The sequence below is a fragment of the Monodelphis domestica genome, chromosome 6 (assembly GCF_027887165.1).
Source record: "Monodelphis domestica isolate mMonDom1 chromosome 6, mMonDom1.pri, whole genome shotgun sequence".
In the NCBI taxonomy this organism is placed as follows: domain Eukaryota; kingdom Metazoa; phylum Chordata; class Mammalia; order Didelphimorphia; family Didelphidae; genus Monodelphis; species Monodelphis domestica.
The window spans coordinates 157559751-157580749 of record NC_077232.1 but is presented as its reverse complement, the minus strand read 5'-3'; the positions used below and the strand labels follow the sequence as shown (position 1 = coordinate 157580749).

At 34.8% G+C, this 20999-nt stretch overlaps 2 protein-coding genes across 16 annotated transcripts in view; one reads left to right on the top strand and one right to left on the bottom strand.

Annotated features, from left to right (window-relative positions):
- The window catches only part of LOC100010818 (UDP-glucuronosyltransferase 2A2), a 251836-nt gene extending 245027 nt beyond the window's left edge, over positions 1–6809 (top strand). For all 12 annotated transcript variants that reach the window (XM_007496356.3, XM_007496357.3, XM_007496363.3 and 9 more), the window contains 2 exons: positions 1896–2115; positions 4559–6809. In XM_007496356.3, coding sequence (XP_007496418.2) covers positions 1896–2115; positions 4559–4838 — 500 coding nt within the window. In that variant the 3' untranslated portion in view covers positions 4839–6809. The remainder of the gene's footprint in view (positions 1–1895; positions 2116–4558) is intronic.
- A 5406-nt stretch (positions 6810–12215) lies between these two features.
- Positions 12216–20999, bottom strand: part of YTHDC1 (YTH N6-methyladenosine RNA binding protein C1) — a 34128-nt gene continuing 25344 nt past the window's right edge. For 2 of the 4 annotated variants that reach the window (XM_007496368.3, XM_007496369.3), the window contains 6 exons: positions 19751–19833; positions 17953–17989; positions 17817–17880; positions 17643–17705; positions 16044–16178; positions 12216–13932 (listed from right to left, as the gene is read on the bottom strand). In XM_007496368.3, the coding sequence (XP_007496430.1) occupies positions 13708–13932; positions 16044–16178; positions 17643–17705; positions 17817–17880; positions 17953–17989; positions 19751–19833 (607 nt within the window). In that variant the 3' untranslated portion in view covers positions 12216–13707. The remainder of the gene's footprint in view (positions 13933–16043; positions 16179–17642; positions 17706–17816; positions 17881–17952; positions 17990–19750; positions 19834–20999) is intronic. The other 2 variants (XM_001366688.5, XM_007496370.3) reach the window with 1 other exon arrangement.

Below are 20999 nucleotides of genomic sequence, written 5' to 3'. Positions count from 1 at the left end.
CTAAGTCAAGCATTGGTGAAAATTCTCAGTTCCAAGAATAGAAGTAGTTTATTTTATGAAACATTTCCAGTTAATAAGAGACCCTGAGAGAAGAGGCAATATATAGTGGAAAGATTAGGAATCAGAGAGTTCTAGGTATCCTGCCTCTGAAACTTAGTAGTTTTGTGTCTCTGGAGTAGTAATTTACCACTATAAGCCTTTGGCAATGCTAGAAGACACTAAATAAGAAGAAGGTTGTCTTCTGCTTTGGTGGGAGGAATTCTTACACCTATGAAATTATAGGTTTTTGACACTGTGGACTAATTCACAAGTAGTGCATTATCATAAGCGATTATGAAGAAATCTTGAATGACTTAAATCATACATTCATTCCAGATCAAATTTATCAGTGATACCTAAAAAGCCTACGGCACTCTAAAGAACTGAATAAATTGATCCGGATGATGAAAGATTGCAAATTCAGTACAAGTAATTATAAAACTCAGCATTTTCCAGATGTTTCCTTCTTCTAACTATCAGGGGATGGAGGAAGGCCTCCCAAAAAAGATTCTTGTATTCTTGTCTGAAAGTAGATAACTTAGCTGACGATAATTACTGGCATTTTCTGAATTAATAAACCATCAGTAGGCTTTTTGCTAGCCTAAGTCTCTACTACACTAAGGCAGCATGCTAGATTTGAGGTTAATAGCTCAGGGTTTACATCCTGGCTTCTGATGTACAAGATTTTGACCTTGGTTAAATCATTTAAACTCTTTGGGCTTCATCTTCCTCGTATGGAAAATAAAAGAGTTAGATTAAATGAGTTCTGGGACAGTTCAAAATGATAGAGCCTTTTGGTAGTAATAGGATGTGATTGTCCTTTTAACTTGCTTTTTAATATTTTATAACTATAATTAAATAACTAGTTTCTGCTTTATTACTCTGAGAGCTTATGATTTCAAAAAAACATTCTGATAAGGGTAGTATAGGCTTTAAAAGATTGCCAAAAGGATCTCTGAGGCACAAAAAAAAAATTAAGAACCTCTGCAATGAGAGGTTCAGTTTCTCCTAGAAAAATTATGGATTAAGGTTGTGGGTTCTTTCAACATTTGCAATCATCTCAAATGGAAGAAGAAAGAAAAAAAGGATGAGAGTTCCCCAACAAAAAGAGAGTCTCTGACAAAGTCTCAAATTGGTTATTTAGGTTTGAGAGAACTAAGAACTGAACTGGTTAAAGTGAGAAAAATGGAAAGTAAGCTGCTTTTAGTGTTTTTGTTATAATCAGAGAAATAGAGTAGAAAGAGTTTCCATAAAAAAAAAAATACTATCGGGGGCAGCTGGGTAGCTCAGTGGATTGAGAGCCAGGCCTAGAGATGGGAGGTCCTAGGTTCAAATCTGACCTCAGCCACTTCCTAGCTGTGTGACCCTGGGCAAGTCACTTGACCCCCATTGCCTAGCCCTTACCACTCTTCTGCCTTGGAGCCAATACACAGTACTGACTCCAGGACAGAAGGTAAGGGTTTAAAAAAAAATACTATCAGGCAAGTCCATGAAAAGAAAGTGCAATTGTTTGGCAACTCATCTGAAAAAGAGGCTCTTTTTCTTCTCTAATTCTCTCTGTAAACATTCTTTAAACATTAATGAAATGTACAATGCAAGATTTTGCTCTGGTCCACCTTTAGTTCCTTTGCTTATAACTGCTGCCTGAGATCAACATATATATATATATATATATATATACAATCCCAGATTCTTCCAAAAATATTCAAGGTTCCAAGTGATTCCCCTTTTACATCAATTTGTTACATTAATATCACTGCCTTACCCAATGACTTAGCCTCTCTGTTTCTCCTTCTGTTCCTAAAACCCTCACAACTTACTTAAACTGATCCCTTTTCTTTCCATTTCTATCTTAGGTCACCCCAAAACCAAGGCTTTTATCACTCATGGTGGAACCAATGGAATCTACGAAGCTATCTATCATGGAATTCCCATGGTAGGTGTACCCATGTTTGCTGATCAGCCTGATAACATTGCTCACATGAAGGCCAAGGGAGCAGCTGTCGAGGTGAACTTTAATAAAATGACAACAGCTGACCTGCTTAATGCTTTGAAGACAGTCATCAATGATCCTTCGTGAGTATTGGAATTTACTCCTTTCTTACCACTGATAACTTCAAGTACCAGTACTAGAAATTGGAGTCAAACAAATTTTGAAATCTGGTACCTAATACCTGTGCAACTTTGTGGCAAATCATTTAACTTCTCTGGATCTTAGTTCTTCACCTATAAAGACAGGAGGTTGGTCTAAATGGACTCTAAGATGGGGAGGGGGGATGGCTCTAAGTTAGTGATCCCCAAATCCCATCAATTAAATAGCATTTTCCCTTTTCGTCTCTCTCTCTCTCTCTCTCTCTCTCTCTCTCTCTCTCTCTCTCTCTCTCTCTCTCTCTCTCTGTGTGTGTGTGTGTGTGTGTGTGTGTGTGTGTCTCTGTCTGTCTCTCTGTCTCTCTCTGTCTCTCTCTCCCCCCCTCCTGTCTCCCTCTCTTGTACAGACCAGAACAACAAGCTCTCAAGGACCAACTCCATTGGTAATTAGCATGAAAGCTTTGACATGATCTATTTTCACCTTTGTCCAGTTCTTCTCTTCTTAAGTAGTCTAGTGGCCCTCTGTTTCCAGGGTCTTAAAACCCATTGATACTAGGTTTAATGCATGTACCTGATTGACTTTAACCTTCCTGTAGTGCAGAATTCCCAAACTCAAATCATCTATACCAGTCTATGTCTCTCCAGTAGCAGGGACTACAGGTGTTATGCCCTGCTATCTCTGGCTTAAAAGAGCTTTTCAATGAAGTAATGATTTCCAAAAGGCAGCTATAGCATTTGGGCACCTACTTTCCTCTACAATATATTGATTGATATTAATAGGATGTGTATGGAATGTTACACATTAATAAGTGTTTGGCAGATTGAATTAATGAAAATATTAGAGGGATAGAAATTTGTCAAAATCACCCTTTGGATCAAAGATTCTCAGATGCAATAGATGCTTTAGTACTTTGGTGAATGCATGATCTTATTCCTTCACAAGAGTAACTCATAACATCAACAACTTCTCATCCTACTGTGATCCCACTTTCCATAGCATTCATCCACAAAGGATCCACTCAACACAATGGTAGAGTCCTACTAGGCTTTTTGACATTTTGTGGATACTAGTGTGGGGCTGGGGCTGTCTCTCTGTTGGATGGCCCCCTTAACTGCCACAAATGTTCCCATATGATTAGAAAAGAAGGTTGGCCAGTTCTGTGTCTATGATATTTTTTTCACATGAAACAAGTACTCTAAAAAAAAAAAACCCTCTATCATAAACATTAAGAATCCTCTATTGTTTTCTAATATTTGGTGGAGAGAAGAATAAATTCTTTCAGAGCTTCAGAAAGTAAATCATAGGGCTCACAGTTCTTCTCCCTTGTTTCTTTTTAATAAAGGACAATCTAAGTGGCTGGAGTCAGATAGGTTAGAAAGACATTCAGCTCCCCTAACCAACTGGAAATAGGACTGTCTGCTGAGTGACCCCCAAAAGTACATGAGATTCCCCAAAAAATAATGCATACCCTTTGATGCAATAATACTAATACTAGGCCTATATCCTGGAGAGATCCAAAAAAGGGCTTGTATTTGTACTTGTTCAAAAATATTTATAGCTGCTTTTTTTGTGGTGGCCAAGAATTGGAAATTAAAGGGATGTTCCTCAATTGGGGAATGGTTGAACAAATTGTGGTATATGGTGGTGAGGGAATATTACTGTACAGTAAAGAGTGATGAATAGAATGATTTCAGAAAGAGCTAGAAATACCTTCGTGGACTGATGCAGAGTAAAGACATTACACATAGCAATGGCAATATTGTGGAATGATCAGATGTGACAGACTTGGATATTATCAGCAAGACAGTGGATCCAACCAGGACAATTGTGAGGGACTTATGACAAAGAATACTTTCCACCTTCAGAAAAAGAACTATTGGAGTCAGAATGAAGATGAAAACATATGATTTTTCAATTGTTTATTTGGATTTCTGTTTTGGGGTTTGGGTTTTATAATATTACAAAAATGAACAATATGGAAATGTTTTGCATGATAATACATGTATAATAACTCAGATTGAGTTGTCTGACAGAACTGAGAGGTGGAAGGAAAGAGAGGGAAAGAGATAAATTCAATTTCATAACTTAGGAAAACTTGTGTGGAAATTTTTATTACATGTAATTGGTTTAAATATATATAATTTAAACAATTTTTAAATCACTCTTGATTAGAGAAATGCTAATTTTTTAAAAGTACATGTGACATTTAGTTGACAGGATTATAAATTTAGCACACAGTACTCCTCCCTTCACCCCAAACTTAGAAACCATCCAATCCAACCTCCTCATTTTATTACAGGTGAGGAAATAAGGTCTAGAGAAGTTAAATGATTTGCTGCAAGGTTGCCCCAGTAGGGTAGAGTAGATTTCCTAAGGAAAAAAAAAAAGTGATTTACTCTCTTCTGCTTTGTGCACATGTTTCTGTTTCAGATACAAAGAAAATGCTATGAGATTATCAAGAATTCATCATGACCAACCTGTGAAACCCCTAGATCGAGCTGTCTTCTGGATCGAGTTTGTGATGCGTCACAAAGGTGCTAAGCACCTTCGACCTGCTGCCCATGACCTCACCTGGTACCAGTACCATTCCTTGGATGTGATTGGCTTCCTACTTGCCTGTGTGGCAACTGTTGTCTTTATAGTTGCTAAATCCTGCTTGTTTTGCTGCCGGAAATTTGGTAAAACAGGAAAGAAACAAAAGAGGGCATAATTTCCTCTGATACCTAAGGCTGGGGATGGGGGATGTAAGTGGTGAGGAAGAAGCCAGGAAGATCTGTACCTTAGTAATTTAGTCTAGCTGTTTTAAGGTTTGAAATAAACTCCTCCTTTTCCCAATTCACAATATTTATGTAACTCTTACTTTGTGCAAAGCACTGTAGACAAGTCCTGAAGGAGATGCAAAGATAGATGAGCCAGTTTCTGTCCTCAGGTTTACAACCAATTTGGACATGCATATGACATGCACACAACAGATAATCAGAGTGGTCATTTTAATATGAGAAGAGATGTATCGAAAGAAGCAATTTAAGAGTTTCTCTTTTTCTTTCTAGTTTGTGATATCAAAGACTTTCCCAGGTAGATTAGGAAAACTACAGTACCAAAGTTAGTAGAAAACAATACAGGAGAAAAACAAAATTCAAACTGGAATTTTTTCTCAATCTTCGACTACTTTCTTTTGAACTGTCCTTTCCACATCCACAATTGTTATGTCACACCCTAGAATAATTTCTAAGAGTAATTCAAGCAACCTTTTAATCTTGATCTGTAAATGCAATTTGCCCCAACAGGTTTGTGATCATAGCTCAGTGCTCTGGGACTGATGACTCATACACCTGAGCTCTACTACTAACTTGGCTGAGTGACCATGGGCAATGCATTTTGTTGCTGGGCTTCAGTTTCCTTATTTATAAAATGAAAAAAGAAATGGAGGCAGTTTGACAACATAATTCCTCCCACTTCTAAAACTGGAATTGGAACAAAGATTCAGGAGAAAGTAGTCCTGTGCTTCAACAAAAATCTAAAATGTTGCTATTTCTAGAGTTCATTCATTCAAAATGATGACCAATCAAATATTTCCAAGCTCTTAGGATATTCTAAGAATAAGTAGTGATAGTAGCACCTGTTAAAAAAGGATTTTCCCCACTCTTCACCTTGACTTGTAAAGCCTAAATTTAGAGCAAAGTAAAATTGCCTCTAGGCCTTTAAGAAAAAGAATCACAGAGAATGCTTTCATTTCTCGGGGAAAGAGATTTGTCTCCAATAACTTGATGGGCAAAGTATGGATATGGAGGGGAAACTATAAAGGGATATAGGAGGAAAGATTATTGTTCACTAGTTTTATAAAATAAAATAGTAACCAAATAAAAGTCCTATTTGCATTTTATTTTTTAAAATTATTTGTATTGATCAGTTTTTTGGACTATAATAAAAGTAATAAGCCCCTATGGAGCAGTACTGGATTAAGTTTTCTAGACATTAAGCCATTACTGTCCTATCTAAATAAGAGCAGTAGGATTTACTACACTGTAAACACTGTATCTTAAAAATAATAGTTTGCCAAAATCAAAGTTTAATTTTTTGGTAGTGTTCATAGCTAAGTTAATGCTTCAAATTTTTCTTTTAATTTTGAAATGGTTCAAGATGAACAGTTCCAAGGCATTTTGTCTTATTGTAGATTTCTAAACATCATTAGGAAGACTTTATCTCTCCAAGAATTTTTTGAGGTTTGAAATTTGAGGCTTAAAGTGGATGGATTTTTTTACATAATGCTCCTTGGATTACATACCAATATGCTAATTATGTTCATTAAGCATTATGTTTGTAGAGATTGGGATGAAGTGTGTATTGCTGCTATAATTCTGATTGTAATGCATGTCTAACTCAGAGTCTATGGGCTGCAAATAATATTTTCAAAGGATAAGTGCCCTCTACTGGTTTAGTTAAAAACAGTAAATTCTTACATAACATGCAAGTTCATTTTTAAAAAGCTTACTTACAATAAATAAATAAAGAGCATACTTACAGTTCATATGATCATGGCCCTGCTAATGTTACTTCTTGAACTTGACTGAAAATAGCAATATGACTACAAATCCTTTGCATGCTGATTTTAGGTTAATATGCAAATAAGCACTGTAAATTCATTTCCCAAATATTTTTAATTAAAAGAAATTGATTGTTATGGTGTGTATATTTTTAAGAGTATTTGTCTTATTTGGGGGCAGTTGGGAATCCTAAATTCCTGGGGACATGAAGTCAATGGCCTCGATTTCTGCCCTTTTTTGCGCCTGGGTTTCCACCTAACACAAGTGGAAAACAGATTTATTCCAGAAAGCATTGTGGGTATTCAGAATTCTGATTATCTGCTTGGTTTGACATGTGGATCTCTACTGAGTTTAACATAGATTTTGAATCTGGTCCATCACTGTGGCATGGCCATTCCTTTACGCCTTCTTCATCTATCCACTATCCCACTCACCACAGCAGCAATTCCCAGTCTTTTCAACCCTCCTCAGACCTCTAATATTTCCCTCTTCCTCTCCCCAAATGAGAACCTTGCCTTACATTCAGTGGGAAAAATGGAGGCCAGTAGCAGAGAGCTCTTTTCCTTTCCCTGCTCTCTTGTTCACTCTTGTTTCACAGAAAGAGATGGTCCTCCTTGTAGTTGAGGCAAACACATACACATACAAAGGATCGGAATCCATCCTGCCTTCTCATCTCTCTTCAGTCTATCCCTGTATCCTCCACGCTTTCTTACAGCCTAGAAACAAGACTCAAAACAAAAAGCCCTCCCTTGACCCATCCATCTTTTATCATCTCATCCCCCCCTTTTTCCTGGCCTCCTTTGAGAAAGCTGCCTCCCATCAAGGCCTGGGCTTGTTTTCTTTCCACTCTCTTCTGAACACTGCAAGATGGCTTCCCACTAAGGATTCCACTGAACATGTTCCCTCTCTATTGTCCATCACGGCCGTTGTTCCATCCTCATTCCTCTTGATCTCTAGGCACTATCGATCACCCCCTCTTCTCTCTAGATTTTCACAACTCTGCTCTCTCCTGCTTCTCCTCCTAGCCGTTTCCTCGCCATTTCTTTTTCAGTTCTCTTGGCTCAATCTTCATCCAGGTCAAGCCTGGAAGTGTGGGAGGCTTCCAGGGCTCTCTTCTGATGGTTTGGGGTGGGGGAAAGATGTGCTATCAAGATGTCAATAGTCACCCAAGTTCAAAGCTTTGCCATCCTTAACTTTGCCTCCTCATTTACATTCACCTCACATATTCAATCTGTTGTCAAATAGCAACATTACCACCTTCTATTCATACAGCTACCACTGTAGTACTATGTACATCTTAATACTTTCACTATACTCTGTATGATACTCACCGTTAACTGGACTATTGCAGTACCCTTTCAAGTAGTCTCTCCATTCCAATCCATTATCCACTCTGCTGCCAGATTTCCTTTCATGTGTTGCAAATCTGATCATGTTACATTTTCCTCCCATTTTCCCCCTTCAACAAATTCTAGTGGCTCCCTTTTACCTATAGAATATAAATTTTTTTTGGCATTTAAAGTATTTTCCAACCTGGTCCCTTCCTAATCTTTTTAGTCTCTTACACTTTATTTTCCACTAACATTAGCCTATTTGCTGTTCCTCACACATATATACACACATTTGTACCTTTGTATTGATGCAGACAAAACTTTAGGAAGTTAATACTGATTACTTGAATGATTTACTTAGTAAGTTACTCCTAGTGGCCAGGCCTAGCAGCTAAATTAAACTAATAAAAATAGTTGCTTTGGGATCCGGTTACCAATAGAATTAATAATTTAGTAGCAAATAAATATATCTTTGTAGGAGTAAGAATAGACATTAGGATCAGTGATAGATCATAGGTTTTAATTTTGCTTTCTGATAGCTGACTGCCAAGAGAATTCCCTTTTGTCAGTGGCACCAACAGCCTCAATCCCCTTATAGCATAGAACTGAAACCACCAAGTTCCCCTGATAGGCCCACTCTAAAGGATGGCAATAGTAGAAAAAATTGAATTTAGAAAGCTTCCTGGTCAAAGTGATCCTGTCAAAAAAAATTTCCTAAGATTTTTGTCATTTCCCAGGACTTGAGCTTTTTTACTATAAATTATCCATTTGCCTCTGACCAAACTAGATATCAGATGACCATTGATTTTTGTATGACTATATGCTTCATATTAAAATTAATCCTCTTGAAAGTTTGATCTCCCGTCCTTTTTTAAAAGCACTCTCCCATGCCTGAGAAGTTCACTCTCTTTGTGTAGGTCTTTTAGCTTCCTTTACTTTTTTAAACAAAACTCAAATCTGCCATTTCACAAGCAGCCTTTTTTTCCCTCCCTACTGCAATGATTTCCTCTGAGATTACCTCCCATTTGTTCTACTTATATTTTTCTGGCACAGTTATTTACAAGTTTTATCTCCATTAAAATGTGAGTTCTTTTCAAGGGGAAAAATAGTGTTTATACCTTTTTGGGGGGGGCTAGGGAAGAATTACCCTTTGAAGCTGAATGATACTGGGAGACATCTCAGAACTTGTGTCTTTTTCTGGAAGGGGATTATTCTTCAACAAACATCTATCATTTATCAATTACCTACTTTATACAAGATACAAATATTAACCACTGTGCATACAGTGGTATAACTTTGATACTGCTCTCAAGGAGCTCAGAACTATACTGGGGAAAACATTTATTCACAATGATGATGATCCGAGAGAACGGAACAAAACTCCGAGGAAAAATCATTTTTAACTGTGGGGTGGAAGATCAGAGAAATGTTCACGGAAGAGATAGCACTGAAGCACGAGTCAAGAGGGACTTCGACAGCTATTTGGAGCTATGGAGACAAGGAATCCATACAAGTGATGAGTATGTGGAGACATTAAATAAAACCAGAAAACCTAAGTTAAAGCCACATTATGAAGGGCCTCAAATGCCAGAATCAACTTATTTTATAATGGGAAATGACTGGATTATTTGTGCAGTGCTAGTGGTATAAGAGCAATACATTATATCCCGATTGCCAAGGTGATGGTAATTTCTCCTTATCTGCCAGGGCTTCCTTTGCACTAATTTCAATTGTATCCTATTCATATACCTCTTCATTCCTACATTAAACTGTAAGTTCTTTCAGAGTAAGACATGTTTTACATGTCTTTTTTATCACTAGTGGATTAAATATGATAGGCATATGTTTCTTGCCACAAGCTGAATTACTGATTCTGTGTCTCAAAGGACTAATAATGAAATATACCCTTTGCTTACCTTTGAGGTAGCACATTATGGATGTGGAAATGTGGTATAGATGTTCAAATCAAATATTCAATGGGGAGGTAAAGTTTAAAGAAACAACTGTGGCATGATAAATGAAAAGCAACAAAAAACTTTAACATGTCTAAAGAATAAATATACCTAATACTTGTAAAATATATATATATGTGTATATATATATATACACATATATATATATATCACTCATTTTCCACTTATGACCACCCAATGCTATTATCTGAGGTTCAGAGAAATTAAACAACTTGCACTTATTTCATGACAAATCTCTCATCTTTACAACCAACACTTTTTTTTTTTTAAGTAAGACCGTGGCAGACATAAGTGACTTGCCCAGGAACACGGCAAATGATAAGGCCAAATTTGAACTGAGTCTTCCTGAACTCTGGCTCTATTGGTCCATCATCTGTGCCCAAGAAAAGATTTGAAGAAGTCTTCCTAACCCCAAGCCCCACATTTTATGTACTATACTATGCTGACTCTTTGGGGACAGGAAAATGGAGGATGTTAAAAATATGATAATGGATGTGGTAGGCTATTTCCACTATCTAGTATTTCCTACTCATGCGTGATTCTTCCCCTACTACATATTTTATCCTCTTTCTTTCCCAAGTATCTCTTGCAATCAACATAGTTAAGGTTTACTTTGCCCCTTCACAAATTTTATTATCTTTCTCACTGACCTTCCTGACCTTCAAAAGGCAATGTAGTACAGTGGACAGTGCTGAGCACTTAGTAGGAACTTAATGGGAGAAAGTATACAAATGCGGCCAAAACCAAAATATAAGGAATACCCACATCGCAGGCATTTTGAAGTGTCAGTCAGCAAGTCTGAATGGTCTGGTAAATATAACAGAAGCCAAAAAAAAAAAGAGGGCATCCATAAGTCAAGGAATGAAGGCACAAAATATTAATGACTTTGGGAAGCGCTGGGAGGAGTTTAAAAGGTAAATGAGTGGTGGTGAGAAAGTGGGCTTAGTAAAAACATTAAAAATCTGATAGTGAAAAGGAGAAAGTTGCTTGATAGGATGACAGTTTCAAAGATTTTTGAGCCCAAGTAGAAACTGTACATTTAATCTCAAAACAATTGATAGGGTAAGGCTCTGGAGAAGATAAAAAGGGAACAGGAACAAAACCAGATCTCAATATTCTGATACTGATCTGGTCCAATGAGGATATCCGTTGACAAGACAGGAAACTCTATTAATCACACTGACCTTTTCCTTTCCCTTCTCGAATACTTAATACCCTGCTTCCAACTTATTCATTTCCATTTCATTTTCTCTCACACAGATGCACTTTCCTCCTTTTCCTCTCTTTTAACTTTGGCTTAAATAAAAATTCATTCCATTTGTAAGCCAAAGAAAGTAACCTTGAGCATAACTAAATAATATGCAATGTCAAAGAAATGGGAAGCTTGAAGTTTGTGAAGACACAAAGAACCAAAGTTATGATTATCAATTAACCTTTAACAACCACTTAAATGCCTAAAATTCCCACACAACCTCCATAATTCTCCCTCGCCATTGGTTCCCCACAAAATCAGTAATATTGATAAAAAATAAAACATGATTTGAGGCCAGTATAACTTCTTTAGCTCTCTGTTCTAATGGTAAAAATCTTTGCATTGACTCTCCCCATTTGTTTCCTATCTTTCCTGATTTTTATACCAACAAGTTTTTTAGGAAGAGCTCATTGCCTCCCTAATTTCAAGGCTTCTCATTTAACCTCACTGGTTTTTGTTCTGGGCACTTCCTCAAAATGTCTCAAAGTGTTGCTAAATCCAATGACCTTTTTGCTACCCTCCTATTTCTACCTTTTCTTTGGCATTTGACTGCAAAAGGTAATTCCATTCTTCTTGACACTATTTTCTTCAGCACATAATCTGGGAAATGAAAGTGAAATAGAGCAGGCGCCAAATAGTTGGTCCACAAGATTCATGAGTGCCAAGTGAAACAGGTTAAAATATAATACAGAAAGACTGAACAAAATAAATGTAATAAAACATAGATCATGTCAAATTTGAAGAATCAAATCAATATGCAGCCCACTGAGATTTGTATGTATAATTTAGTGACCTCTGTTCCAGTGTCTGATACCAATGGACCAGACAGATGACCATAGTTACGAGAGTGGGGTTGTTTCATTCGTCACTGTAACTGAAGCACTAGAAATTGACAATTAAAAACAAAAACTATTAAAATATTAGTAGGAGTGAAAAGAAAAAAATGTTAGTTTAAGTGGAAAGAGCACAGGCTATGGAGTCAGAAAACAAGGTTCAAATTGCAGATTTAGAGTTTATTAGCTTTGTAACCCTGGGCTACTGTTGATTGTAATTCTTTGAGCCTGTTTCTACATTTGTTAAAAGAGGGACAAGAATATTTGCACTACATTACTCAGAGTTATGAATAAAGTGCAACATAAGTATGTTTTTATGTCAAGTCAAGAGATTAATACAAATTTAGAATATAGAAAATGGTAATGAAATATCTGACAAGTTAGAATGGTCTATTCTGAAGATTAGCAGACAGCTTTAAGCAATTGTACTTACAAAAGCAGAAGAAGAAAGCTACAAGAAAACTATCTTGGGAACAAACAGACCATAGATTAGTCTATAATATAGTACTATTTTCCAAAACACCATTAAACTTCAAACAAAAAGTACTGCTAATTTTAGTAGAAATAAGAGTTAACCCAGATTATTTTTCTAATGCTGAAAACAAAAGGCAAGAACAAGTTCCTGATAGAGAAAATTAAAACAGCAAACTTAGTAATAACTCTTATCTTCTAAGCTATGTTCTTTTAATATGTTAAAAAATAACTTTCAAAAAGCTAAGAAATAAACACAACAGAAGTGTCAATCTTTACCAATTTATTTTTTACAAAAAAAAACCAAAAAAAACAAAAACAAAACAAAAACAAAACTGAAAAAAAACAAAAAACAAAATGAAACGAAAAACTGGTAGCGATGTAGAATACAGGAGTTTCTTCTGCTGCATACACGCAGGTTGTGAACATTCCAAGCCAATGTATACATTTTGGAGGAGAAGGCTAAACAATAGCATTGACCAAAATGCTACTGAACATAGGAAGATTCTCTTTAAAAAGGTTAAAAATTAGATATCAATAATGTCTTCTTAATATTGCTTTCATCATTGAAGACTGGAAAAAAATAAAAAATGTGACTGACTTTACAGAGTAAGTTTTAAAAAACAAAGAAAAAAAAAACCAAGAGGCTGCTACAACACTGCCATAAAGTCAAACCATCATATTTCAATATTTGCATACTTAATAGCAGCATTATTTTCACTGAACCGTGTGCTGTGCAACTACTTGTAGGAAAATATCAAAGCAAAGTATCATGGCAGTTATCCATCAATATCCAAAAAACAAACAAAAAAAATAAACAACAAAAAAAATTAAAAAAATAAAAACAAAACAAAACAAAAATACTAGGATGAACACACTATAAGTAGATGAACACTTATGGAGAATGAATCAATATCTACATTCTTGACTTTTCCGTTCTGCCCCAATAAAAGTGTCAACTCAAGCGTCAACTTTGTGCATTTTTTTTTGGCTGATTTGAGTTTTTTTTCCAGTTCTTATATACTGCATGCTTGGAACAAAGAGGGTCATAATAAAACCTTTTACACAATGAACTTTAAGTAGACATCTGAAAATAAATTTACTACTTGTAAACACACAAAAAAAATACAAGAATTTTTTTTGTTGTTTTTAAACAATCAGTGCTTCAAGACACATTATCTTCTGTATCGTCCTCTCTCCCCTCGGTCTCTGTCCCGATCACATAACCGCTCTCGCTCTCTTTCTCTATCTCGTCCTCGATCCCTATCTCTGTCTCTTCTGTTATCTCTAGGACGATCACGTTCTCTCTCTCGATCTCTTTCACGGGGTCTGCTTCTTCGGCCACTGACAACAGCTTGTGTTCGACGAAGGAAGTCATCTACCCGCATATCATAATCATGCTGAAAAGAAGGAAATATCTTAAAATTAGGTAAATCTGAAGGCTTAGAATAAACAGAATAAAGTTCTGATCTAATTAAACATTTTTAAGAGGAAGAACTCTTTGAATCCTTCACTTATCTGTTAATATGTGGAACTTAATATTTGACAATTTGCAGTATTTAAATATGCTAGTACCTGAAAAATCTCTCAAGCACCCTTGGGATATGGATTATATAACAAAACCTTTGCTCCTTAAGCATTCATGCCACTTCCCATTCAACTGCAAAAAATATATCCAATGTTGTTATCTCTTCAAGAAGTTTTAATTTAACCATGGAGTAAAGTAAACCTCTTCTACAATCATTCATAAATTCCCTCCCTCAATCCAAGTGAAATATTTCAGTCTGCAACACTAGATTTGCTTTTTTTCTGTCATCTAATTCTACCCACAATACCAAATAGTTGTGCCTTTTTCACACAAAACTCAAAATCTTTGAGATCCTCTGTGAAAATTTGCTTTCATGAAGCTTTTGAAAGATGGCCTAATGCTACCTACCAGCAAAACAAAGAACATGAAAGAATTAATAATAACTACTTGTCACCTGTATAGTGCTTTAAAGTTTACAAAGCTCTTTACAGATGCCATCTTAGATTGTTACAGTAATCCTAGGAAATAGGTGCTATTGTTGTTATTTTACAAACAAGAAAGCTAAAGATGGAGAGAGATTATGTAATTTAACCAGTTACACATCTTAGAAGGTAAACTGATCTTAGATCTTCATGATTCCAAATCTAGCACTCTATATATGCCCTGTGCCACCTCTGAACATTTTAAAATAACACTTGGGAGCTATAAGGTAAAGTTAACAGACTTTGGAATAAAGTTGAAATAAGTAGAATCAGAAATGATCTGAAAGGGGAAAAAGAAAAAAGGAGTTTAAAAAGTCAAAGCTAGACAAGTTTGGAGACTGGACATAAAAGAGAATTTTAAAAATGTTAATTAGGAAGGTATTGGCATAGCTTCATCTATCCAAATCTGTGCCTCTGTTTTTCTTACTCTTATCCTCCTAGCTCTCAAGTAACTTTTCTGGTTTGGCCTCCTTGTTTCCTCCCTTCACAACAATCAACTAGGATATTTAGGGCAAATGGTTTGAACAATTTGGTTGCCTTATATACAATGTGTACATAAATTTTTATACAAAAGCACAAGACAGGTAAGGCAGGAACAAAGCATATTTTTTTAAATGGTAAAATCCATTAAAAATGAATATAGAAGGCTATCCAAGACTTGTCACAAATCTATAACTACTGGAAAAGAACCCTCAACTTCCAAGTGTTACTGATGATAATTTAGGATTATCACCTTTGTAGAAAGAATAGCATAGTTATAAACATAAAAAGTATATTGCAAGAGTCCTTGACAGGTCAAAATTTCAACATTTCCAGAGTAAACTGCCATGGATTTTTACCAATACATAATATTTTAAATACATTTTATTCATTTCAAATATGTAACAGTTCAAACTCCAATTGTCCTAATTTCATAAATTTCAGCTTCCAAAAATCCAAGAATCTAATAAGGGACTGGTTTCTGGCATAATATTCAACACTGTGATTCTTGTGAGGTAGTCTAAGACCAAAGGAAAAAAAAGCTGAATATGAACAAATTTTTTCTACCTTTTTTTGGTAATTCTAGACTAAATTAATACTCTATGAGAACTAAAACCTAATCAAGCAATCTTAAGTTTTTTGGGCATTTCTTACTGAAATCAACTTCGGTTCTAACTTATCTGTAAGGATAATGAAAAGTTGACTATATTATTTAATTAAAAACTCAAGAAAGAACTTGCAAGAGTAAAAATTAGGTGGCTTTAATCAAAGTCCTATTTAATAGAACACATTCTGAACTAACCTGAGTACGGTTATTCAGTTTGTCTTTTATCATATTTGACAATTATTATCTAAAAGCATTTTTGAGAACTTAATGTCATTATTTATCTTACTAAAAACAAGAATTCCTAAGAACAAATTCTACATGGAAACACTGAAGCTGAATATAATTTGATATACTCAAAGGTAAGTTACCCAGAGCCATCCAACCCCTCAAACATTTGCCTTCAAGTGTACTTACTACTCGTTTATCTCTGTATCTTGCTTCATGTGGTACTGGATGATGTCCTGAGTAAGGGGGATGGGCTTGAGGAGGTGGAGCATGGTGCTGATAATAAGGATGATGTGGTGGTTGTTCAATTCCTGGATAAGGGGGCTAACATAAAGCATACTTTGGTAAGCATATACTAAATAAACAATATGTTAAAGTTATTAACCCTTGAATATACATTTCAGGAAAAATTATTAATCTAACCTGTATGCAAAATACTCATTTTCCAAAATACTAAGATTCTTCTTAGTAGCTTTTAAACTATACATAAGCACTATCATCCAAACTTTCTATTTTAAAAATTTTACAAATATACTCAGATCATTCTTCATATCTAATTCAACATAATGACTAAAATAATTTGAGAATGTCACACTGGGAGGCAAAGTGCTTGCTTAAAAGAGTATTTATATAATGTATACTATATGTGTCAATCACTGTGCTAAAATGGTTTACAAATATTTTCATTTGATCCACACAGCTCTCTTGAGTAGGTGTCATTATCCCCATATTACAGTTGAAGAAACTGAGGCAAAGATCAACTGTCTTGCCCAAAGTCACATAGTAAGTAAGCAGCTAAGCCTGTATGTATTTAAACTTGGGCTTTCCTGATTGCAGACCCAGCTGCCTCTACCTTATAATTGGAAGAGCTAGCTTCCAAGTTATGAAAATCTGGGTTCAAGACCCATGGTTTAACATAACCTGTAATTGTGCCTTGGAATAAATCACTTAACCCCTCAGCATTCCAAGCAACTTTAAAAAAAAAATTATTTTAAACCCTTACCTTCCATCTTGGAGTCAATACTGCGTATTGGCTCCAAGGCAGAAGAGCAGTAAGGGCTGGGCAATGGGGGTTAAGTGACTTGCCCAGGGTCACACAGCTGGGAAGTGTCTGAGGCCAGATTTGAACCCAGGAACTTCTCTAGGCCTGGCTCTCAATCCACTGAGCCACCCAGTTGACCCCTCAAGCAACTTTTAAAGATCATAAATTGCATTAACTGCTGATTTGCATTGGTAGAGGGAGTTTTTTTCACTATGAGTTCCCTGCAGAATGCTGGCACAAAAATGCCACTATCAGAGGAAAAAAAATAAAGCTGACAAAGCTGGTTTCATTGTATTAACCTATCAAGAAAAACCAACAAAGATCTAAAAACCTAAAGTTTATGATTTCCAAATTGTGTTCAGTGTATTTTCCAATTTTATAAGAATTTCATAAAGCACTAGAAAGAAGCACTGAAAAAGAAAATATATAATAATAGAAATATGAACCATTTATTTAAAAAGTTACTTCAATTACTCTAAAAAAAAATTTAACAAGGTCTCAAACACCTACAATTTAAAAAATGATTTAAAACATTTTTAAAATTACAGAAGCAACAAGCTTTAAATAAGGCTGAGTTGTCATAAGAATATCTAATTTTGTAAATCATATGAAATTATGGGCATTTCTGTTTCTTTTGCATGACTCTATGTGTATTAACTGATAAAATTCTATCCATCAAAAGTACATTAGCACTGCATCTAAAGATAAGTATTTTTTTAAGAAATCAAGATGTACAGAATACAAACCATTCCCTGCCAAGGTGGTGGTGGTCCCATGTTGTGAAATTCTCTCACATAATCATTGTAGGACTAAAATGAAAGATCATAATATTAATATTAAATAATGTAAGGTTTTAGAACTGCAAATGACCCATACTCCAAATTTCCCCATGTTTTAAATTTAAAGTGTAAAATACTCACCCCATTTAGAAAAACATCTCTGCGAACTCCTGAAAATCGTCTGTTGGGAATAAGATTTGTGAAACTAAATTCAGGTAATTCATAAACCAGTTCCAAGAATGTTGTTGAAAATTAATCAAAAGAAACCCAAACTTACCTGTCTACTTCTTGATACCGGGGATCCTTTAAATACCCTGTTTAAACATCAAGCATTTTGGTAAATCAAATTTATAATTTTCATATTCATCATTATAACTGCCTTTCCACTCACTTTAATTCTCTCTGAAATATCTAGAGGTTAAATTTTGCCACTGCAATTTCAATAGCATCTGAAACTGTCATGTTATAGAAAGTAAGCTATCTGGTTAAGAGAATTACCTGTTTTGGGATACAATTTCAGATTAATATTGTGACATTTATTAAAAATATGGTAAGCTCATAACAGTGGTGGTTATAATATTAAGAGCTGGCTTGAGAGGTAACTATGTAGCTCAGTGGAGAAAGAGCAAGGACTGGAGATGGGAGGTTCTAGGTTCAAATATGACCTCAAATACTCCCTTGCTGTGTGACCTTGCAAATCACTTAACCCCCAATGCCTTGCCCTTACCACTCTTCTGCTTTGGAATTGATATTTAGTACTGATTCTAAGATTGAACATACAGGTTTTTTAAAACTTAGCTCAGAAAATATTAGAGTCAAACTTAAACACAAATGCTTATAATTCCAAGTTTAAAAACAGGCAGATAGATGGTATCATTGCCAATTTGATAAAAGATATTTAAGAAAGAAAAAAAGCTAGAGAACTAAAGTATAATGAATATCCATTGACAATAGAATTCCATTCCATTAAGGGAGCCACTTAACTTTTGGGGACCTAAATTGACTCACCTGTAAAAACAGGGGTTGGCTATAAAAACATCTAAGCCCCTTCTGCTCTTCAGAGTTTAACAAATCCATTATGATTCATAAGTGAGGGTTTTTGACATTCTTTTTATATAACAAGTACCATAAGAATTATCAATTTTTAAAAAATCATATTTTAAAACAGAAATGCTAAATCAAAATTTCACAGACCAAGAAAATTAGAATATATTAAATTGTGTATTTTCCTGGTATATTAAGATTATAAACTGCAGATCATTTATTTGGTGAAGGGAATTTCCTCACCAGAAACTGAAAGATACCAACAAATGTTATGTAAGAACCAAAATCCAAAAAAAAAGGTGGTACTGCATATAGTGCCTCTCTATTAGCTTAAGAAAACACCACCACTGTAAAGGGGTATAAAACTTTTAAACAAATATGTAAAGCACTTAATTCTTATTATTCCAAATAAAGAGATAAATTCAACTCCATGCTCTATAGTAATTAAATGTTAAGATTTTATAGGTTTCCTTAATCCTCCATATACTGAAATTTTATAGAATTCCCAATATAGATTCCTCTGCATTCTCTACCAAAACAGATATATTTTTTAAATGAGCTTAAATTTTTTTAATATGGCACATAGTATCTAACAAATAGGACAGAAGATTTTATGTATATATATATATGTATATATATATAAATAAATAAAACAAAATCATATACTTCTAGGATAAATAGAATATATGTCTATAATGCAAAACTTTATACATACTTTGATAATAAACAGAATGTAAATTTCATTTTAACCTCAATGTAAACTACCAGGTAAGGAGAAATTTCTTATTATGCAAAATAGCATTAAAAAATTAATACTGCCTGTATATAACAATGATCCACATTGGTCCTGCATTTTTCAATCCAATTATAAAGGGAGATAAGGAAGCAGGGAAAGAAATGCTAATAATTTCTAAGATTTTAGTATTCCTATCTATATTATTTTGTATTTATTTTTCATTATTGTATGAGTACTATAATTCTAAAATAATTGTAAAAAGTCAAACATATCTGGATGATTTTAAGATATTAACCTGGTCTCTGATGAAACTCAGGGGGATAGTCAATCCTTGGTTTCTTTCTGCTGTTATGAATATCATAATCTTCTGGTCGACGCCTATACAAATTAGACACATTAGACATTAAACCGAAACCTGTTTTGAAAACGGGAAAGCAGAATATTTGACAGAAATAAGCAAAAAGATCAGGCCATGGTTTCCTTTAGGGATTATTTCTCAATTGACAGGCAGCTTCAAGTAGACCTAAAGTTTCTAAATCTTCATTTCTTTAAATTTTAATATTGTCACAAACCATACCCTAATTTTACTGCCGGAGGCAGAGTGACTTAACACTCTGTTGTCTCATGCTAAGACCAGACACTTGGAAAGAGCAACCTGCTCAAAACAGGTAAAAGTCACATTTTAGTATTTCAGATACAAAAATCAAATAAATTGAACTAATGAAAATTCAACATTAATTGTAACAACTAACCTAAAATCTCAATTCCACCATTTATACCTTAAACCACATATTTTATTACAGATGTAACTTCAAACATTGGCTTTTTTAAAAAAGTGTGTGTGTTTATTTGCAGGGTTAGCTGTTTTTCTTTTAAGTGAGTCAAAGAGAAAATTGGGTAGGCTTAAAAAAAAAAAACTATACGGAAATTTGTCTTCCAAACCTTTGGAAAAATCATTTATCATATAGGTTGGTGTCTAGGAGTCATTAAGGCCTTATTTTATTAATGTTTATAGAGCCTTCATACAAAAGAAAACATTATAGAGCCAATATGGGCTGTTGATTGTGCTTGATATCCCTTGGGACAAAAATAAGCAGAAATTTCAATCTTTTCTTCAATCTCAACTTCACTGTTATAGGGCATATTAACATTGCTTTACTCCTCCTAACTAGTGACTCTAAAAGATAATTCAAATGAAAGAGGGACAATTCTCTAATATTTATCGAAATATTTCAGCAACAAATTGAGGTGTTGTACTCATTCATCTACATTTTTCCTTGATTTTTTAAAAAGATCAGTAAGTTAAACTCAAACCCATTAACACTTTTTTTTCCCCAGCAACCATCTAGAAAATGACCAACCAACATTTACTTTCATTTAACTGACTTTTCATCCTCATAACAATTCCCAGTATTTACACAAACTGCAGTAAAAAGTGATGGTTTAAGTCTCTGAGAAACCCCATCCTCCCCCCCTCCCAACAGAACAAAGCAGTTCCATCTACAGTAAATATGACTAAGAAAATTAAAAGCTGGTGTAAAGAA